The sequence below is a fragment of the Cyphomyrmex costatus genome, unplaced genomic scaffold (genome assembly GCF_001594065.2).
Source record: "Cyphomyrmex costatus isolate MS0001 unplaced genomic scaffold, Ccosl1.0 scaffold390, whole genome shotgun sequence".
Classification (NCBI taxonomy): Eukaryota; Metazoa; Arthropoda; class Insecta; order Hymenoptera; family Formicidae; genus Cyphomyrmex; species Cyphomyrmex costatus.
The window spans coordinates 95,636-113,201 of NW_017278101.1; the positions used below are offsets into that span (position 1 = coordinate 95,636).

Consider the following 17,566-nt stretch of genomic DNA (forward strand, 5'->3'; position numbering starts at 1 on the left):
ACATAATATGGGGAAAAAGTTTTTTGGCTCATATAGTAAATAAGTAAATAATCCTAACTATACAACATAAATATAAAAAAAAAAGGGAAAAAATAAAGAAAATGAAAAAATAAAATACAATTTAAAAAACTTTATTAAATAATTATCTCTCTCTTTCACGTATTATATTATTTCATATCGCGCATTATTACAGTAAATAGTAAAAAGTTACAATATAATAAGAAAAAAGAGAAAGGAAAGAGGGAAACATTTAATTTAAAATGATTAAAGTATAAATTTTTATACTTGTTGAGCCTTTTATTAAATTATTTTATGAAATATAAAATATATATGACTACGAATTAGATACATATGACAACTACGTTGTGGTGGCTTCTCGATGGTATTTTTCATCTAGATATACAATAATAAGTTTGAAGCACGTTGACAGCATACTTGAGTTTTTGATCGAAGAGTTCGGCATCATTTATCATAGAAATCAATACGTCAATAGAATTGAGATCTAGTAGGATATCCGTGAGCTTGTGAGGCATAAAATTCGGATGTACGTTATAAACCAGCGGATATAAATGGTGCCCTAGCATCCGCCTTTGTTTCGATCGTGGTAACTCGAAAAGTATTTTTAAATCGAGCTGCATATCATACGAATTCTGCGCGGGATACATATTTCTCTTTCTATTTAACAAAAAAAAAATTCTTGAGTAAATTAATTAAAGATCAATATACATATACATGATACAAAATAAATTGAAAAAACAATTTTAGTTATTAAGTAAATCGCTGATTTAATAAACACTTCGCGCTGTTAAACATTTTACATTACTTATAAATTTAAGTATTACTGGAAAATTAAGGGAAGATGAGAGGAGGGAGGCTACCAGAAGTGTAAAGAGGTATGCAAATGCGACGGAGGTCGAAAAGGAAGTAGAGAGAAAAAAAGACAGAGTAGCGATTAGAGCGAGAAAGTAATGAAAAGATTTAAAGTAGATGCGAAATAAAGAAAAGACAATAAATAAGCTTAGGCTAAAAAAGTATGATAAGAGTGTAAATAGATTAATGATACGAAATATGTAAATGTTTATGTTTCGGACTGTATATAAGGATAATATTGTAACCTTACGAGGACCATAAAAATTTATTATTATTATTACTTGAAAATTATACAAGACAAAAATGAGTTTTGTAATAATAATAAATGTTGCGATAAATTCAAGATTTATCGTACTCCAACAAGATAAATGACACATATAAACAATATTATTCAAGAGAGAGAAAAAAAACTGCATAAATTTTAAAATTAATTTTTTATTATAGCAGCATTATAAACATAACTTACAATTATAGAGGTAATCATAAATTGCTTATTTTAAGTTCATTTAAAATTTTTTAGAAATAATGTAAATATTAATTATGATGTTACAATTTCTATTTTGATTTTACCATTTTTTTTGGAAAAATATTGATATACCTTCTCCGTGCTGACTTCCGAGCGAGAATATAATCCGCACATAATACAAAATTCAAAAAATTTCGACTTGTGTCATTTTTCTTACGAAGAATCGAACGATAATAATTTAATAAAAAATATGAAATTCTCGAATTGTTCCATATATTAGGGGGTTGCATTAAAAGCCACTGTTTTCTTTTATATTTAAGTATTTATTTCAATGACAAAAAATATATATATATATATATGAATAGCTTCATCAATGTATTTTCCCTTTGGAAGCTATGACTTATTTTTTCCACTTTTCTGGCTGTTTAAACAATATTTAGCAGTGGCATTTTCGGTCAATTTATGTGGCAGCTATTTTCCTTCTTTCCAAATTTTTCCCATAGCTCGTAAACATTGTGAAATAGTTGTTTGATTGACTTCGAGTTGTTGAGACAATTCTTTGAGTGTTTGAGTTGGATTTTCTTCTAATAGAGCTTGCAGTTGCTCATCTTCAAACTTTTTCGGCTAGCCTGTTCGTTGTTTGTCGTGAATGTCACCATTTTTGAATCGTCGAAACCAGTCTCTACATAATGTTTCGGATGGAGCAGATTCACCATAAATTTCTACAAGCAATCGATGAGTTTCAGCTGCACTTTTTTTCAAATCAAAGTAGTACAAAAGTACACTTCGGAAAAACGATTCTTCGCGTTCCATTTTAAGTGATTTTAAGGGAATGCTGGAGCTACGGCCGAATCGAGGTTGATGAAGTCGATTTTTTACCGTCCGCTTATGCTCTCTGTCGGCGCTCATCCATCGGCCGCGTGCTGTCTACCATGGTATAAAGACAAGGGTATGCTCTTGCCACGAAGTTTCGTGGCTCTTGCGCATATAGAGACCATTACGTCACATATAAAACCAACATACGTCATCGATAAATGGTAAATTTGAACGAATAAATATGATATATTCTTCAGGCGTCTTTACTGTTTTTAAATAATAATTACAGCAACCTTAACTGCACACTTCATCTTTCACGAGAAAATATAATTTTTTACAAAAATATACACAAAATTCACCTTATAAAAAGTTTTATAACCACAATCAACCACAATGGCGTTGTTTTGCGAAACCGGATCTTCTCGAACTGCTTCGAAAATAGTCGATGATGTTCTATTTCCACACTACTCTAAATCTGCGCAGTAGTATACCACGGGAAGAGCATACCCTTGTCTTTCCGACATTCCGAGTGAGTTGGAATTGGAGCGGCGAGAGGAAAAAGAAATGAGAAATACGAAATGAGTGTTTCATCGGTAACTCCAGTGTCCTCTTAATTCAGTCATAAAAAAGCACATGTGTAAACAAGGATGGTGTCTGCTGACTGAATTTTAATGGAAAATGTTTACACTGTATAAAATATTACTTTAAAATGACATAAGTATAAATAGATATCTCTATAGCATACACAGCTACAGCTATTTAAACGTAAACAGTGGCTTTTAATGCAACCCCCTAATAATATATGTATATATGATATTAATATCTAACAATCAGTTGGAAATTTTTAAAAATCACACAGAGATCTTGAAATTTTTATTCACAATTTTCTACTTTATTACTAGATTCCGACTTGTTCAAATAGAACTTGATTCGACTCATACACTTACCTGTTATGTAATTGTAAAGGAATGTAGAATTAGAAACAAGACATCAGCAAATGTTCTTGTTAAACACAAGTCAAGCTGCAGACTGACTTTAATTTGAGCGTCAAGAATTTGAGAGGAGAAAAAATGTAAACAGAGATGTTTCGTGAAATAATCCCGAAGTACCTCCTACATTTTTTTTCTGCCAATAGCGAGTGGTTTACCCCCAAACGAGTCGATTAGAAAATACATTAACTGACCAACCAAAATTTTAGTAGCTGGAACTGATTTAATTCAATTCCTTATATTATTCTGCAAGAAAATATTTATATAGACTTTTTTTTAAGTGATTGTTAAGTTGAGAACAATTTTTTGTTTACAAAATCTTCGAATGAAGATTCTGTAAACTTAATTGGATCAAAATAAGCATTTTTTGTTTCTTAGACTTTTTTCATAAGATTAATAGTTTTTGAGATAAAAAATATTTAATTTAAATTGAGATAAAAAATGACTAAACATTTCTTTATGATTTTTTTTTCTATTAACTAATTATCCAATCAGTATGAATAAAAAATGAAAATATTTGATTAATCTTAAGCTATAAGAATTTTGATCTGTACTATTACCATTCAGTGAAAACTTTATTATAACAAAGCTCTGAAGAGAGACACATCTGCCTGAATAGTTAGTTGGTCGATTTAGTGAACTGAAAATGGGAGTGAACCGCTCGCTTACAATGTCTAAAAGCAGAAACAAAAAATCGAGGGAGGAAAAAAGGGCAAAGAAAGCAAGCAAGAAAGCTAGAAAAAGTTCAAGAAAAAGAATGAAAAATGCGGAAAGGACAAGAATTCTTGTCCTTTCCGCATTTTTCATTTTTTTCAAGGTATAAAACCTTGGGCTGGAGAAAAGACTCAAATTGCAGACAGAAAGAATAAAATTGCAAACAAAGGGTTAATATTAAAAATACAAAATTTATTATTTTAACGTATATTTAGTTCTTCGATTATTTTAGCAAAAAGTACTTTCTTTTAGAATATTTATCTCTTATAATGTGAATATGTGATAATCTAATTAAAGCAGGCAAAAATATCTTATGTTAATTATTCATAATTAAATTACATACATTAACTTACACTTAATTAGCTTAATTTATAATCGCACCATTCTGCATCACATTGTTATTCAGTTCAACGGTATTTGCTTCCGTTTGTCGCGTTAATTCCTGTAGTATAATAATAATCGGATTTAAAAATGTATCTGTGTTCGCGCAGAATTTTATATAGTTTATTATCGTTAAATGACAGAAATCCTCTTACCGCATTAATTATATTTTCGTATTCTTGTTCGCATTGCACTATCAGTGCATTCTTCAAACCGACAGAAGATTCCTTAGACTCTTCCCGTTCATCTGGTTTCAGGGAAGCATCAATAAAATCTGACTCGCCATGCATCTTCAAAGTCCTCATTTTCAATCGTTGTTCCCTGTTTTTTGCTTCTATTACCTTCTCGCGACGTGTTTCACGATCGAGAAGCTAGAGAAATGAATATAATTCGACGTAATATTACCATATTGAATTATAATACCAGAAACGAAACCTCGCAAAATATATGTATAGATATTTTCCTTGCGCTATACATTAAGATAAATTAGAAATAAACTATTCTGTTCACACATTACGTCGCATGGTTTATCAAGATATATGTATGTTTAAAATAATATTATCTACAAATTTTAAAAATTCGTAATTAAACAATTAAAATATAATAACAAATGATCAATTATATAATAATATTAATATTATAAATTAGATACGTCATTAGAGGTTTATGTAACGAGATATATTCTTCTTTTTTATAATTCTTATGATAATAGACAAAGTACATTTTTTCATAAATCTAATATTTACCGCAGTTAATAGCAGTTTATCGTTCTTTTGATTGGCCGTTAAAGCCTCTGAAAATTCGAGCAGATAAGTCGAACCTTTTTTATTCGCCACTGCAGCCAGTTGACCCTGCTCATGCGGTCGTAAACAGGTCAAACTTTCATCGCAAACCTTCGAACGAATTATATCGTTAAAATTTATTTACACTATCCACGCGATCGTCTAATTATAATAATAATTAGATACTTTTACACTGAGAACTGGGCTGTCCTCTTGAATTAAAAAATCCCACACATCTAAAGTTCCATCAACTTTAATCAGATAATACACAGAAAAACGCGTAGCACTCCATGCACCACCCGTTAAAAAGTCTCGATGACCACTAAAGATTTGGCATTGAATAAGAATTAAGATTATAGTTTTTTAAAGGTTTCATTATCCCATTTAAACATACGGCGTCCATGCTATGCAAGACTCTCTGCAATCTTCCGACCAAATTCTCGAGGTCCAATCACCAACCGTCAAAAAGTTTTTTACGAACGTTGGGTTTCTCTCCAGACTTATAACCGGTCCATACTGAGCTCTAAATCTAGTTGCAATTTTTTCACCGGGCGTTTTACCTTTGCGATTTCCCGATATTACCATACCTATACTGAAAAAAATCTTAATTTCAAAAAAATTTTCATTGAATGAAAGAAATAATTTTTTTGAATACATACAAAAAATATTTATTTGAAATTAAGATTTCTTTTCAGTGTAAGAAACAAAACTATTCTTATTGTTATAACATTGATCTATTTCTTTTTCATAAAAATGTATAATTAAATTTGTTTATCGAACGTTAGTTTATTTTTTGCATTTAGATTTCTATTTTTTATTACTTTGGAATTTTATGTGCCGTGTATTTAAATGTGTATTGCGATCTTTCAAATTAAAAAAAAAAAAGTTCCATAACACTCAATCTTTTTTTCACTTTGAATTTTTTAGTGAATATTTCTTGTATATAAATTATCACAAAATTATATATGTCGAAGTATAATTGTTTAAATAGTATCTAAACATATAATTTTCTCAACAATGATATATTTATTATACCGTTTTCCAAGCCACACATAAAACGGGTTCCCATCGAGGGTTCGAATTGAAGAGCCGAGATACCGGTAGCTTTGTCCACATTTTGATTTTCCGGTTTCGATAAATCTATTACTAAAGTTTCTGTTGGAATTTGCAACTTTCTAGTATCCCACCACTTTATCTACAACAAACAACATGTATCCCGATATACGGACTCATTGTCGATACGATCGCTATTGAACAAGATTATACCTGTCCGTCTTTCGAGGCGCTAAAAAACTCGGTACCAGTCTTGGAATTAATCCAAAGGGTTTTATCACAGGGATCTCTATGGCTAAACTCAATTGAACTGATGTCTATCATTTCTGGACCTCTTCGAATGTCCCAGCAACCCACCTGTCCAGTTATCAGACCACCTATCAAGGTGTTGCTATCTTTAGGGCTGTACTCCAACGTCAGGATCGGACAAAAAGGTTTTAGCGTTATGTAAGGATTATTCGGATTTTCTATGGAATAATTTTTCATAAATATAATCGACGATCAATTAGCTTCAATCTCGGCTGCTTTTATCAACGTACCTACTTCCCAGATGTACGACGTGTAATTGCTGCTGAAGGTTTTTTTAAAATCAACGTTGCAATAACTAGCCGCAAAGCGATTACCTTGGTCTGGCGACCACGATAGATGAGTGATCTGCCGTTTCATCGTTAAAGGATCGCGGTAAACGTTCACTGTGCGCGAAAAAGCTCTTTGTATCAGTGGAATCGCTTCCACATCGGCGAAGTATTCTTCATAAATGTTGCAAGCGTTGTTTTGCAAAATACAGTGCTCCATTGACTTGAAAAAAATGTCTTATGAATAATTCTATATATATAAAAATATTCCAATAGCTTTAAAAGAACGACAAAAGAGATGTTACAGGTAGCAGCTGAAGCATTGTATGAATATACAATTCATCTTTCTCGATCTTACGTCTATATCTGACTGTTTGTTCTAGATCCTTCATGTTTATGTCCTTCGGCCAGCCACCCTCATAATGAAACATTTTATTATCCCTGTACGTTGCAGTAGTTGTATTTACCTTAACATGTACACTATGTATAAAAATTTTGCTAAATGTTTTTCCACAAATGTCATTTATTAAAATTATGATTTTACCTCGTGAACCGCAAAGACTTTACTGCATTGCGTAGCGTGTGTCACGGGATCCATTCTAACATAATTACTCATTAACGCCGGATTCGATTGCATTTCCACTTCTATTTTGTCGAAGTCGGAAAAATTGCAGCTCTTTCCAAAATGCATTCTCTTCTTTGTATAAGCATACTCCGAATCCATTGTGTATAAAGATAACTATATGTAGGGAAATACACGATTCTAGGATACTTTCACTTTTACAAATTTTAGTGTTGGATATCAAAATTTTATTTTTCACACTTATTAAGAAATACTTAATGGCACAAAACGTTTTAATTATTATCAGCACAATAATGTTATAAAAGTCATAACAAAAAACACTTCTGCATAGTTCCAGTCTATGATTTCACGAAAAGTGAATAGTCAATTAAACAGTACATACACAGTGCGGTTACTATAGTAACAGAGAATATATCATGAGATGTGAGACTTAGCTATCGGTTTTCACTAAAACCGGCACTTCGGGATTTAAACCTTGGGAGAGAATGAACATTGTTTTATATGCTTGTGCATATTCTGCATTTGCAGGTTCAATGTTAGATCTAACGGTGGGTATCACGTCGCGTAAAACAATTCCGATTAATGTATTTAAATACTTAGTGCGCTGCAACTTTTGTATTGCTTCGTATAGTAATAATAATTGCTTCTTGTTACAGTATCTTATATTGTATGCTTTAGAAAAATCTACAACAAAATTCAGAAATTGAGATATTAACGTGATTAGATTAATTAAATTAAAATTTAAAACTGTGATTAATGTACAAAATGTTAATTTACTTTTAAAATGCTCCATGCAGGAAATATTCCAAATGCCGTTCGACATCCATCCTCTGGTCAAAGACAGATTATATGAATCTTTTGTAACCGGTTTTGCAATATTCTTAATATCATGCTTTTTAAAAGAGGTTCCTACTTCAGTGGAAGTGAGCTTCATGTCATTGGACTGGCTCGAATCTAAATCTTCAGTAAAAATATTACTAAATACAGTTATTGATTTTGCTGTCTTATTAAGCAAGTGAGGTTCTTCTAATAAATGATCTTGCACGATTATATTCTGCAATAATTATAAATAATATAAGGAATCAATTTTATATAATTTTAAAAATATGCTCTTTCTCCTTCCATCTATATTACTTACCATTGCTTCGAATTCTTTTAAAAAAGTGTTAACAGATTTCTGAAACCTATCCTCTTTAATATCATTCGAGTTATCTGCTTCAGTTTTTAAAAACGTATGATAAGTTCTCAATACTTTAACAATTTCATTCGGTACATTAAAATGCCGGAGCGCTTCCACTACATCTATCGCTACAATTTGTTCTTGAACGGATTGATGTCCATTATTTCCATGCAATGGACAATCGTTCTTAGTATTCCCGGGAGAAGAAATTGATGTACTCTCAGTAGATTGTCGTGTCATTTTATGTATCAAATCGCTTAATTCAGCAGCTGATGCTTCAGGTGGTAGAGACTTTCTTGACTGAAATATAAATACGCAATGAAAATTTACATTCAAAATTTTTCAATATTCTATTATATTTGATAATATTGAACTATTGCGGCATTGGTGCATACATTTTGCGAAATATCACTAGGATCACCAATTTGTAGTTTATTTGCTGAACTTATCTTCTTAATATTTAATTTATTTTCCAATATAAAATTCTTTCCTTTCTGTATCTTTCCCGCAACTTTTGCGGATGACGCCTTTGACTGCATCGTTTCGATTGCGTTACTTTGCTTTGTACCGCTGATAGATTTTTTCGTCGCGACAGAAGTTACTTTATCGTTTTGAAGTGCACTTGATCTTTTACAATGGGGGCTTTTTACGGTATTTGTTTTTTGCGTTGTAATATTGCTTTTCAAAGTTTTCTTACTAGTCGACGCAGGATTGGGTAAATAAATATTTTTGACTGTGTCTTTCCTTAAAGGTTTCTTTTTCGATGCTACGTTAAGCTTCAATTTTTCCCGCAGTTCTTGCGCAAGAATGATCGCTCTACCTATCCCCGCCGCGATCTCCTCAGCTTCGTTTTCATTCTATTAATTAATAATAAATAAAACAAATGTATATCAATTTAAATATATAAAACATAAATTAAAAGAAAAATATATAAATAAATCGTAATTACTTTTTTACAAATACAAATGCTTTCGTCGGTTCGTTTTTCAACGACGGTTTTCACCTGCCATGGTTTTAAGACAAATGCTGCTTCGTCACAATCTTTTCTTAATATTTCCTTTACTTCCTCTGTTATTAACAAAGTGTTATGTAACAGTTCGTACAAATCTGACAAATTCAATGTACGGTCCATTACTCCCGTATGTCTGCGATCCTAATAAAAAAAAAATATAAACCAAACGTTATCATAGAAAAACGGTGAGGAAATGAATAAGGTGGAAAAAAATATTCATGCCACTCAAAGCGTTAATCATATTAACGAATAATATAATCATTGCCTAAGGCAATAAGATAACCATAAATACCTGTGTATTATGTGAAATGTAATGGTTGTGTAACCATCCATTATTTTGTTCACTTGTGTAAACACATTAAAATTGTCTACCGGATACAAGTTGAACACGCGAGCTTGATAAGTCATACGTGTAGAAAAAATGTTGAAAATTATATTTATATATACAATGTATTGTATACAGCATACATTTATATATATAGAAATGGTAATAAAAAATAGACGTAAATCAGAATAGAATATATATAATCTTCATATATTAAGAATAATATGCATATATATGTATATATATGTGTAGGTATATACATATACATACATACATATATATATATGTAATTCACTTTTTTCTTTTTTCCACAATATGTGCTTCATTGCTAATTTCCTAGAGTTTCAGTCAATTGAAACTAGGAGACATTGAAACGGCTGCCTATCCTAACTATATATATCTAAAACCATCACTTGTCATGATAGTTTTAAATGCTAAAAATTGGAAATGTGTTTATAAACCACTAGCTCTCATACAGCACTCGAAGATTCGCTTCCGCTTGCGCGCCGCAACGAGCAACGAATCATTCAGACATCTGTCGATAAAATGTCCTTATAAAAATAAACAGTGACTTTAAGACGTTTTTAGATTAATAATTTATCTTCCCGTCCCACGTTTCACACTATGGAATAATAAAAGCGCGAAACTATGATAACGTCGCAGTTTTCAGAAGGTAGAAAGTCACATCAAGTCAACACACTTAACACAAATGGCGTAACCATACAGAAATACGGAAAACATTTGTTATTATTGTGTATTAAATACCCAAGTATATTGTAAAGTCTCATAATTCTTTGTTTACATAATTTATATTTTACTATCAAGATAAAGTGATTCTACGTATCACGGAAGTACGCCATTTGAGCTGGTATTAGTTGTGACGATAACCCTATGAAAAACCGCAAACAAAATTCTTAATTACAAATTGTACACTGCGATTTACCTAATATAAACTTAATTCCTAAAGTAACAAATGTGTGAAGATGCACCATCAATTTTTTTTATCTTAATAAGAAATGAAATATTTTTATAAAGCGGGAAATTGTGGAGTTCATTGACTGGATGCAGGAAATACAACAGACGAGTCAATGTTGATTTTACTTCTTATAATAATGATTATGTGCGTTTACAACTCGTCCTTCCTTGGCACATCATCATCCTCGTCCTCTTCCTGAGCCTGTGATGAAATAAATAATGTAGTATAGTTGTAATATAAGATTATCCATCATAAAATTTTAAAAGATATTACTCAACATAGCTTATTATCTTTCAGTTCAAAAATTTTAAATTAAAAAACTCCTTGACATACCTCTTCTGCAGCTTCGCCATATGCGCCACCGCTTTCGATAAATTTGGAAAGACCTTCAAGTGTCCTCTCACCATTGTATTCCACAGCCTACAGTAATAAAATAAATTATTAAATAATAATAAATTATATAAAATAAACACAATGTATTATAAATATAATGAGTTGGGGAATGAATATAAGAAAGATGCGTACCTCATTCGTCTCTTTCTTATAGAGTGTCAGTGTGGGGAAGTTCAAGACTTTTATGTCCTCCAACTCGTTAGCAGTGGCATCCATTTTTGCGATAACCAGTTTATCATTGTCCTTGTATTTTTCTCCAAGCTAAATTTAGTATGTTCGACGATTAATAAAATTACTTAGTAATTACCTATATAATCTATAATTATTACAATTAAAATTTCAATGAAAAAGAAACGTACTTGGTCATAAATGGGCGCTAACTGCTGACAATGACCGCACCAAGGAGCATAGAATTCAACAAAAACATCCTTTTCCTTGTCAAAGACAATCTCGTGGAAGTTTGTGCCGACGAGAATCTTAACCGGGTTCTTGTCCCAATCCTCCGGCAAGTCTTGGGTAAGCAGGTGTCGTTTCAGTTTGCCCTCTACGAAAGCAGTGACAAATTCCAGAATATTCTCGGTGGTAATCTCTGGTTTGTCAGGCTTGTATTTAGCCATGTCCTGTTCGAGCTTGATAAGCCGCATAGCGGGTACATTATCTTTTTTCAAACCGAAGAATTCCAGGATACGTTCGTGATCGCTTTCATCACAATTGATTGTCACAAACAAAACCTATGCATAGACGTTTTGAAGTATTATATCGATTCTTCTTTTTTAAAATAATATAGCGAGTTAAGTGATGCATAAAATTTCATACCTCGCTACGGTATTTCTTCGCCGGTTCTTGAATTCCTTCGATATATTTGTCATAGTGACCAGCTTCTTTACTGAGGAAAAGCAACAAGTGACTCTTGATATCTCCGCTGAAGATCTTCTGCGCTGTATCCTGGTTAAATTCGACAACCAGAGGTAATGAAAATACGGAGATAAAGTTCTGTACAGCTGTAGTCGTATACTCTCCATCAAAGACAGCTTTACCTTCATCGAACTACAAATATAGATTAATCACAGATTTTAGATTACGATTTCAAGAAATAGAAACTCATTTAATTCGTGATGGTTATAATATTGGTATTATACAGTATACTACGTATAGACGAACCTTCTTAAATAGCACGATCTTTCCATCTTCAATTCCGTATTCGCTGAACACTTCGTCGGCGCTTGTAATACCAAACACATGATCGTCCACTATGCTACCAACTTCCAAGAATACCTTGGCGACATCACTTGAAACATCCTAATAAAGTCGTTATTATATATAAACGCTGTTGCAACAGATTACTTCTGGTTATTACAATAGTTTAAAATACAAAAAATATTCTGTATTAGTACTTAAAAATAGAAAATTATTGGTGTGAGAAAAGGAAGATTGTAATTATACCTTAAAGAATCCAACAATGGCGACCTTGTGTGCTTCGATAAATGCCTTAGCTTCGTCAACCGTAGACAGATCTTTGGCAGGTGGACCAGTCTTTTTGAGCAACCAGTTTACAATCTCGTCAGCCTGACGGCCTCCTGTGTAGTCAATTTGAGTTCCTTTACGGTAAAATTTGAGAGTGGGATATCCTCTCACTAAGTGTTTCTCAGTAAGTGCCGACTCGACTGTCGCATCTATCTTGCCCAATTTGATTGGTGAGTTAGTTTCCTCTAATTTCTTTGCTGCCTTAGCATACTCGGGTGCTAGTGCTTTGCAATGTCCACACCATGGAGCATCTACAACCAAGAAATATAAATAGGTAAGCTGTTCCAACAAATTATTTCTCTGAGTATTTTTTATTATAACAATAAAATTATTACTGCCAAATCTCCTTCTTGGCTTTGTCAAAAAAACTGAAATGAATAAATTCTATAATTCAATAAAATCATTATTGATAATAGTTTAAAATGCGAAATATATAATATTAGTATATAAAAGTAAAAAATTATTGTCATAATACAAGAATTACAAGAAAGGATGATTATGATTATACCTTAGCTTTAAAAAATTCAATAATGATGACTTTATGCGTCTCGATAAATATCCCTTAGCTAAATTACATATGATTTAGATAATTATATGTAAATAATTACCTAAATGTTTAACACACACACACACACACCACAAACTCAATTAGTCTAGTATGCTTAATACATATTATTTTTTCATATGCTTACTACAAATTTTATCGATAAAAAGTATCAAATTTAATGCAAATTTTGTTATATTTAATGGTATCAGCAAAATGGCAGCAAATATACTTACAATAAAATTCGCTGATAAAATATGACAATAAATTAAAGGCAAAATCATATAAGACTTGTTGACAATCTGACAGCAAATTAAAGAACTAATCAAAACCAGAATTAAACAAAGTTTTATTCGATCGATGTTGCTAACTTGATTTCACATTATACTAGTAAATTCTGTCAGTAAAACACAAGCTTAATGCAGATACAGTTAATGCAAATTTATCGAATATTTTTATCGAATTTAGTAGCAATTTGTAAGCAAAATTTTAATATTTGCTAACTTGGAGTAAGTGAAGAAAGTCATACTCAAAATCTAGTGCCTAATAACTTTTATGTGACTCTTATAAATACATAATAAATATAATTTATCACATTGGAAGTACTTGCTAGCATGTAAGACAATCATCATATTGCAATTCCTGTTTCAATATTACAAAATTTAATTCGACATACATTTTTTTCGAGTTATATTTTTGTAGTTAGAATACATAAGATATTTTATTTATTTATTTGTTTTTTATTGTTTTATTGTATTGAAACTGAAGAAGACTGTATGAATTGAAACATCTTATATATTTTAATCTATTTTGTATTCAATTTGATATAATTTTAAATATATGTGAATAATTGTTATTATAATTTAACATACATCTTATTTGTTCGTTATTGGTTGTACTAGTTGAATTTTAGATTTGTTACAAAATTTAATTTTTCAAATTTACATTTTCTCATGATTGATACAGTACTTATTGTTAGTTAGAACTATAAATCATGTTGTAGCTTTGTATCATTAAGATCCACGGACTTTGAAGGTCTATTATCGAAACAGTTCAATTCTAAAAAATAAAATAAAATGAAATATATCGGAGAATAATATAATGCTATGTTATTTCAAAAATTTAAATTGTATACGAAATATTCCAAACATTTACATCATTAATATCAAATTATTGGGATACCATATGGTCGCTTAAACTTTCAAGACAAAATAGCAGATAGCGATCTAAAATTGATAATCAGTGTATCGAATTTCAATTCCGAAGAATGCGATTAATTCTGTCTTTTAATGCGTCGAATTTGTACCATTTATGAACATTACGTCCGTATAGACATAGAATGTGTCTATGAGCGTCCGTTCCCGGCAATCGTCCTCGTCATCAACACCATTATCGTGACGCTACACCCGGCCTCATAATCGTCAGACGATTTGCAAGAGGCATACGTGTATAACGGTAAAAAAAAAAAAGTCAAGAAGTGAGACCCGTCTTTGCAGATGCACTTTCTGCACCCGAGCTCTCGACAGACGCGTGGAAAGAGAGAGGAGGTACAGAAAGATCAACGGAGAGAAAAAATGTTAGAAACTTAGGTTGCGAGGGGGCGGCCGAAGGACGCGATGAATAAATATCGATAAACAAATATAGACGAGCGTCTCGCAGACGCATGGTCGTCCCCAAATATGGATCTTCTCGGGGCATTTTTTTGCACTCTTTTATCTTCCTGCGACCGATCACGCACAGATTTCCTCATGGGACGCTGAGAAAAGCAGAAGGGGGAGAAAGAGATCGCGAGAGAAGAAACTGAAGGGGGGGTATCTTTGGAAATCGAAAGAGGCTTAGAAGAAGACCGGAGTACGTCAGCCGGAGGGCGATCGTCGTGGAAAAGTCGCGTGTCTCTAACCCGGTCCCCCGTCACCGTCCTCGAGGATGCTCGAGTGATGACGTGTAACTGGGTTCGCGTCTGGCAGAACCGGCGAATCTGCAATGCGAGTCGGCAGATCGCACGGCAGATGTACATTAATATTCCCGACGTGGGATTCGTCCTCCACGACGTCGCCGTCAATTTTGAGTCTTCCCTCGACCTCCGGTGCTCCCTCAGTCATCTCCGGTCACGGAGCGCGAGTACAGAAAGTGCAGGCGCGAGGGTGCAGCTCCTCCGCGGAAAAGCAACAGATCAACAGGATACAAGATGTACGAACTCTGTGAACGCGCGCACGCGGATTCGCACCCGGAGGAGACCGGGTTAGGTCTTGGAAAAATTTCACCTGGGTGAGAAACACCTTGTTCCTTATTCACCGAACGAGGATAACGATCTTCGAGGGCATCCGGATAATGAAACTTCTGAAAACGCAGCCGAACTCCGAAGCGCGCGACGAGAGGCGTGTATATACTCACAGAACTCGAGGAGCACGTAATCGTTGTCCTGGATGACGCTGTCGAAGTTGTCCTTGGTGACCACGAGGACCCCATCCTCGACTTCGACCTTGGCGAGGGTGGTCGCGGCCAGGCAGAGTGCCGCCAAACAGAATACCCCGACGGATCTCATGACGATCGTGGGATACCTCACCTTCCTTTCCTTTGTCTACGCTGCGTGCCCTTCTCTTTCCTACGCGTTTCCTGCGCGTCGAAGCGCGACCTGCCTCGCTGGGACGAAGACGTCGTCGAGACGGGGACAAAAGGAACCGGGAAGACCGCACACCGTCCGCGAGAAGAACGCACGATGAATGAGCGAGCACGACGCTGCGTCGGCGGGTTGGCGACTCTCGCGTTGTTGGCTCTCCGCGCGGCCTCATACGCGTGGCATCGTCCTCATCGTGGGGATCGCTGATTGGCTGCATTCCCGGTACCTCGAATCCGCGGCCGCTCGGCCCATCACTTCGTGTTCCGCGACAGGCATTACCCACTGCCGCGCCGGTCGCGCGAGATAGATCCTAATAAATTCTCGGGGTTGATTAATTATTATAATTAACCGAGATAAAAATGACGAGCGAATTCGCTAGAAGTTGACCAATGGAATTATAAATATTCCAGTAAATTCACTCACTTTCGTATTTTTCATGCTCGTTTCAAGCCGTACATACAATATTGACCTCCCGATAAATGATCGGTTCGCAAATTACGAAGCAACACACGTAATCGCCGACAGATTAAAATGGTATCGGAATCGCGGTTTTTTTTTTTTTTTTTTTTAAGAGAGAACCGCGATTTGACCTAACTCGATCGAAATCAATCACGGTCATCGCCACGAATTACCGTTCGACGATTAGATTAGCTCGAAAGAGTATAATATTCTGGACCGATACAATTGAATGAGACGAAGGTCAGTTCGATTTATATATTTTCTTTATTTATTCTTACATTGATTAATATTCAGTTACTACTTGAGCAATTTGTATATTCAACAAAAATCGATAATAATTTTAAAAAGCTCCGGTAGTGTTCTTGCAGCTTTATCGACGGTGCGCTTGGCTGTCAAAATCACGTGGCGTCGCAATGGCGCCGTACAGTAAAACGTTTATTCGGTGATTTAACAATGCTGGATGATGCGATCGAAGTCAGGAGAAACGAACGGACTAGATAATAAAGTCCGTGAGATCTATAAATATCGTAAAAGGAGACAGATTAAGTTCGAATGACTCCGTTCTCGATTTTACCGAATTGAAAGGTCATAACCACAACATCTGTTGACGTTCGTGCAATAGCACGGTTGAGTAAACAGCAAAATGACAGGCACAACTGACGAAAATGCCACGAGGAAGGAGGAGATTGAGATCACGTTGTCGAGGAAACGACGCAACGATTGGCCACTCAAAACGCGTACCAAGGTGTAACAATTAAGCCTCTTTTAATAAATTCATAAAGCGATAAATAATTTTTTTTAAATATTTTTGATTCTCAAGAATATAAGTACGCGCGTTGAGATTCATCGCGTGTTCTTGAAATGGAAGTAATTGACAATCTATGACCTTCTCTAAACAATTATCTCAATGTTTTTACATCCTAAAAAAAAAACAGGGAATGGAAGAGTTACTTTTATAGTTACACTTTTACAGTTACTTTTTATAACAATGTGGTAATAATGTTGCAATTTTTTATGACTAATGATAAATAACTAAACGTTTAAGAGGCTAAAATTGTAGCCTCTTAAACGTTTAGTTAGTTATCATTACAGTCATAAAAAATTGCATTGTTATAAAAAGTAACTGTAAAAGTGTGTGTATCTGTAAAAGTAACTCTTCCATTCCCTGAAAAAAGTTATGACTGTATAATACATATTATTATTACTCATTTTATGAATTACTAGATTTACTTCAAATCCACAAAATATTGTATATATATTTTTATATATTATATTGTATATATATATATATTTGCATTTAAAAC

The 17,566-nt window shown here is 33.6% G+C and overlaps 4 protein-coding genes across 4 annotated transcripts in view; 1 reads left to right on the top strand and 3 right to left on the bottom strand.

Moving 5' to 3' along the window:
- Window positions 1-300: 300 nt before the first annotated feature.
- On the bottom strand, window positions 301-7,370 carry LOC108776847 (dynein, axonemal, intermediate chain 2). The gene is made up of 11 exons (XM_018543578.1): window positions 7,191-7,370; window positions 6,952-7,113; window positions 6,611-6,869; window positions 6,285-6,538; window positions 6,054-6,213; window positions 5,413-5,605; window positions 5,205-5,340; window positions 4,983-5,129; window positions 4,392-4,607; window positions 4,235-4,297; window positions 301-671 (listed from the first exon to the last, which is right to left on the bottom strand). Exons 1-11 carry the CDS (start codon window positions 7,368-7,370, stop codon window positions 390-392), a joined length of 2,052 nt encoding a protein of 683 aa, XP_018399080.1. The 3' UTR covers window positions 301-389.
- Window positions 7,371-7,659: 289 nt separating this feature from the next.
- On the bottom strand, window positions 7,660-9,541 carry LOC108776812 (uncharacterized). Its single transcript, XM_018543527.1, has 5 exons — window positions 9,413-9,541; window positions 8,805-9,266; window positions 8,368-8,709; window positions 8,007-8,283; window positions 7,660-7,913 (listed from the first exon to the last, which is right to left on the bottom strand). The coding sequence occupies exons 1-5, from the start codon at window positions 9,539-9,541 to the stop codon at window positions 7,660-7,662; spliced, it is 1,464 nt and encodes a 487-aa protein (XP_018399029.1).
- A 503-nt stretch (window positions 9,542-10,044) lies between these two features.
- On the bottom strand, window positions 10,045-15,951 carry Pdi (protein disulfide isomerase). The gene is made up of 8 exons (XM_018543593.1): window positions 15,578-15,951; window positions 12,559-12,890; window positions 12,277-12,414; window positions 11,932-12,162; window positions 11,475-11,846; window positions 11,248-11,376; window positions 11,056-11,142; window positions 10,045-10,923 (listed from the first exon to the last, which is right to left on the bottom strand). Exons 1-8 carry the CDS (start codon window positions 15,726-15,728, stop codon window positions 10,873-10,875), a joined length of 1,491 nt encoding a protein of 496 aa, XP_018399095.1. The 5' UTR covers window positions 15,729-15,951; the 3' UTR covers window positions 10,045-10,872.
- Window positions 15,952-16,672: 721 nt separating this feature from the next.
- LOC108776845 (methyltransferase-like protein 22) overlaps window positions 16,673-17,566 on the top strand; it is a 2,961-nt gene continuing 2,067 nt past the window's right edge. The window contains exon 1 of the mRNA XM_018543575.1: window positions 16,673-17,007. Coding sequence (XP_018399077.1) covers window positions 16,906-17,007 — 102 coding nt within the window. The 5' untranslated portion in view covers window positions 16,673-16,905. The remainder of the gene's footprint in view (window positions 17,008-17,566) is intronic.

Bases quoted from the DNA above. Each gene is read 5' to 3' on its own strand.
- LOC108776847 (XM_018543578.1), bottom strand. From the start codon at position 7,370: ATGGATTCGGAGTATGCTTATACAAAGAAGAGAATGCATTTTGGAAAG. The intron at 4,298-4,391 runs GTAAGAGGATTT...ATTATACTACAG, and splicing joins ACGAAAATATAATTAATGCG to GAATTAACGCGACAAACGGA. The intron at 672-4,234 runs GCGATTATAAAT...TTAAATAGAAAG, and splicing joins ACAATGTGATGCAGAATGGT to AGAAATATGTATCCCGCGCA.
- LOC108776812 (XM_018543527.1), bottom strand. From the start codon at position 9,541: ATGGACCGTACATTGAATTTGTCAGATTTGTACGAACTGTTACATAAC. The intron at 9,267-9,412 runs GTGAAAACCGTC...ATTAATTAATAG, and splicing joins TTGTCTTAAAACCATGGCAG to AATGAAAACGAAGCTGAGGA. The intron at 8,710-8,804 runs GTATGCACCAAT...TTTATATTTCAG, and splicing joins CTAGTGATATTTCGCAAAAT to TCAAGAAAGTCTCTACCACC.
- Pdi (XM_018543593.1), bottom strand. From the start codon at position 15,728: ATGAGATCCGTCGGGGTATTCTGTTTGGCGGCACTCTGCCTGGCCGCG. The intron at 12,163-12,276 runs GTTCGTCTATAC...CTATATTTGTAG, and splicing joins AGATCGTGCTATTTAAGAAG to TTCGATGAAGGTAAAGCTGT. The intron at 11,143-11,247 runs GTACGCATCTTT...TTATTACTGTAG, and splicing joins ATAAGAAAGAGACGAATGAG to GCTGTGGAATACAATGGTGA.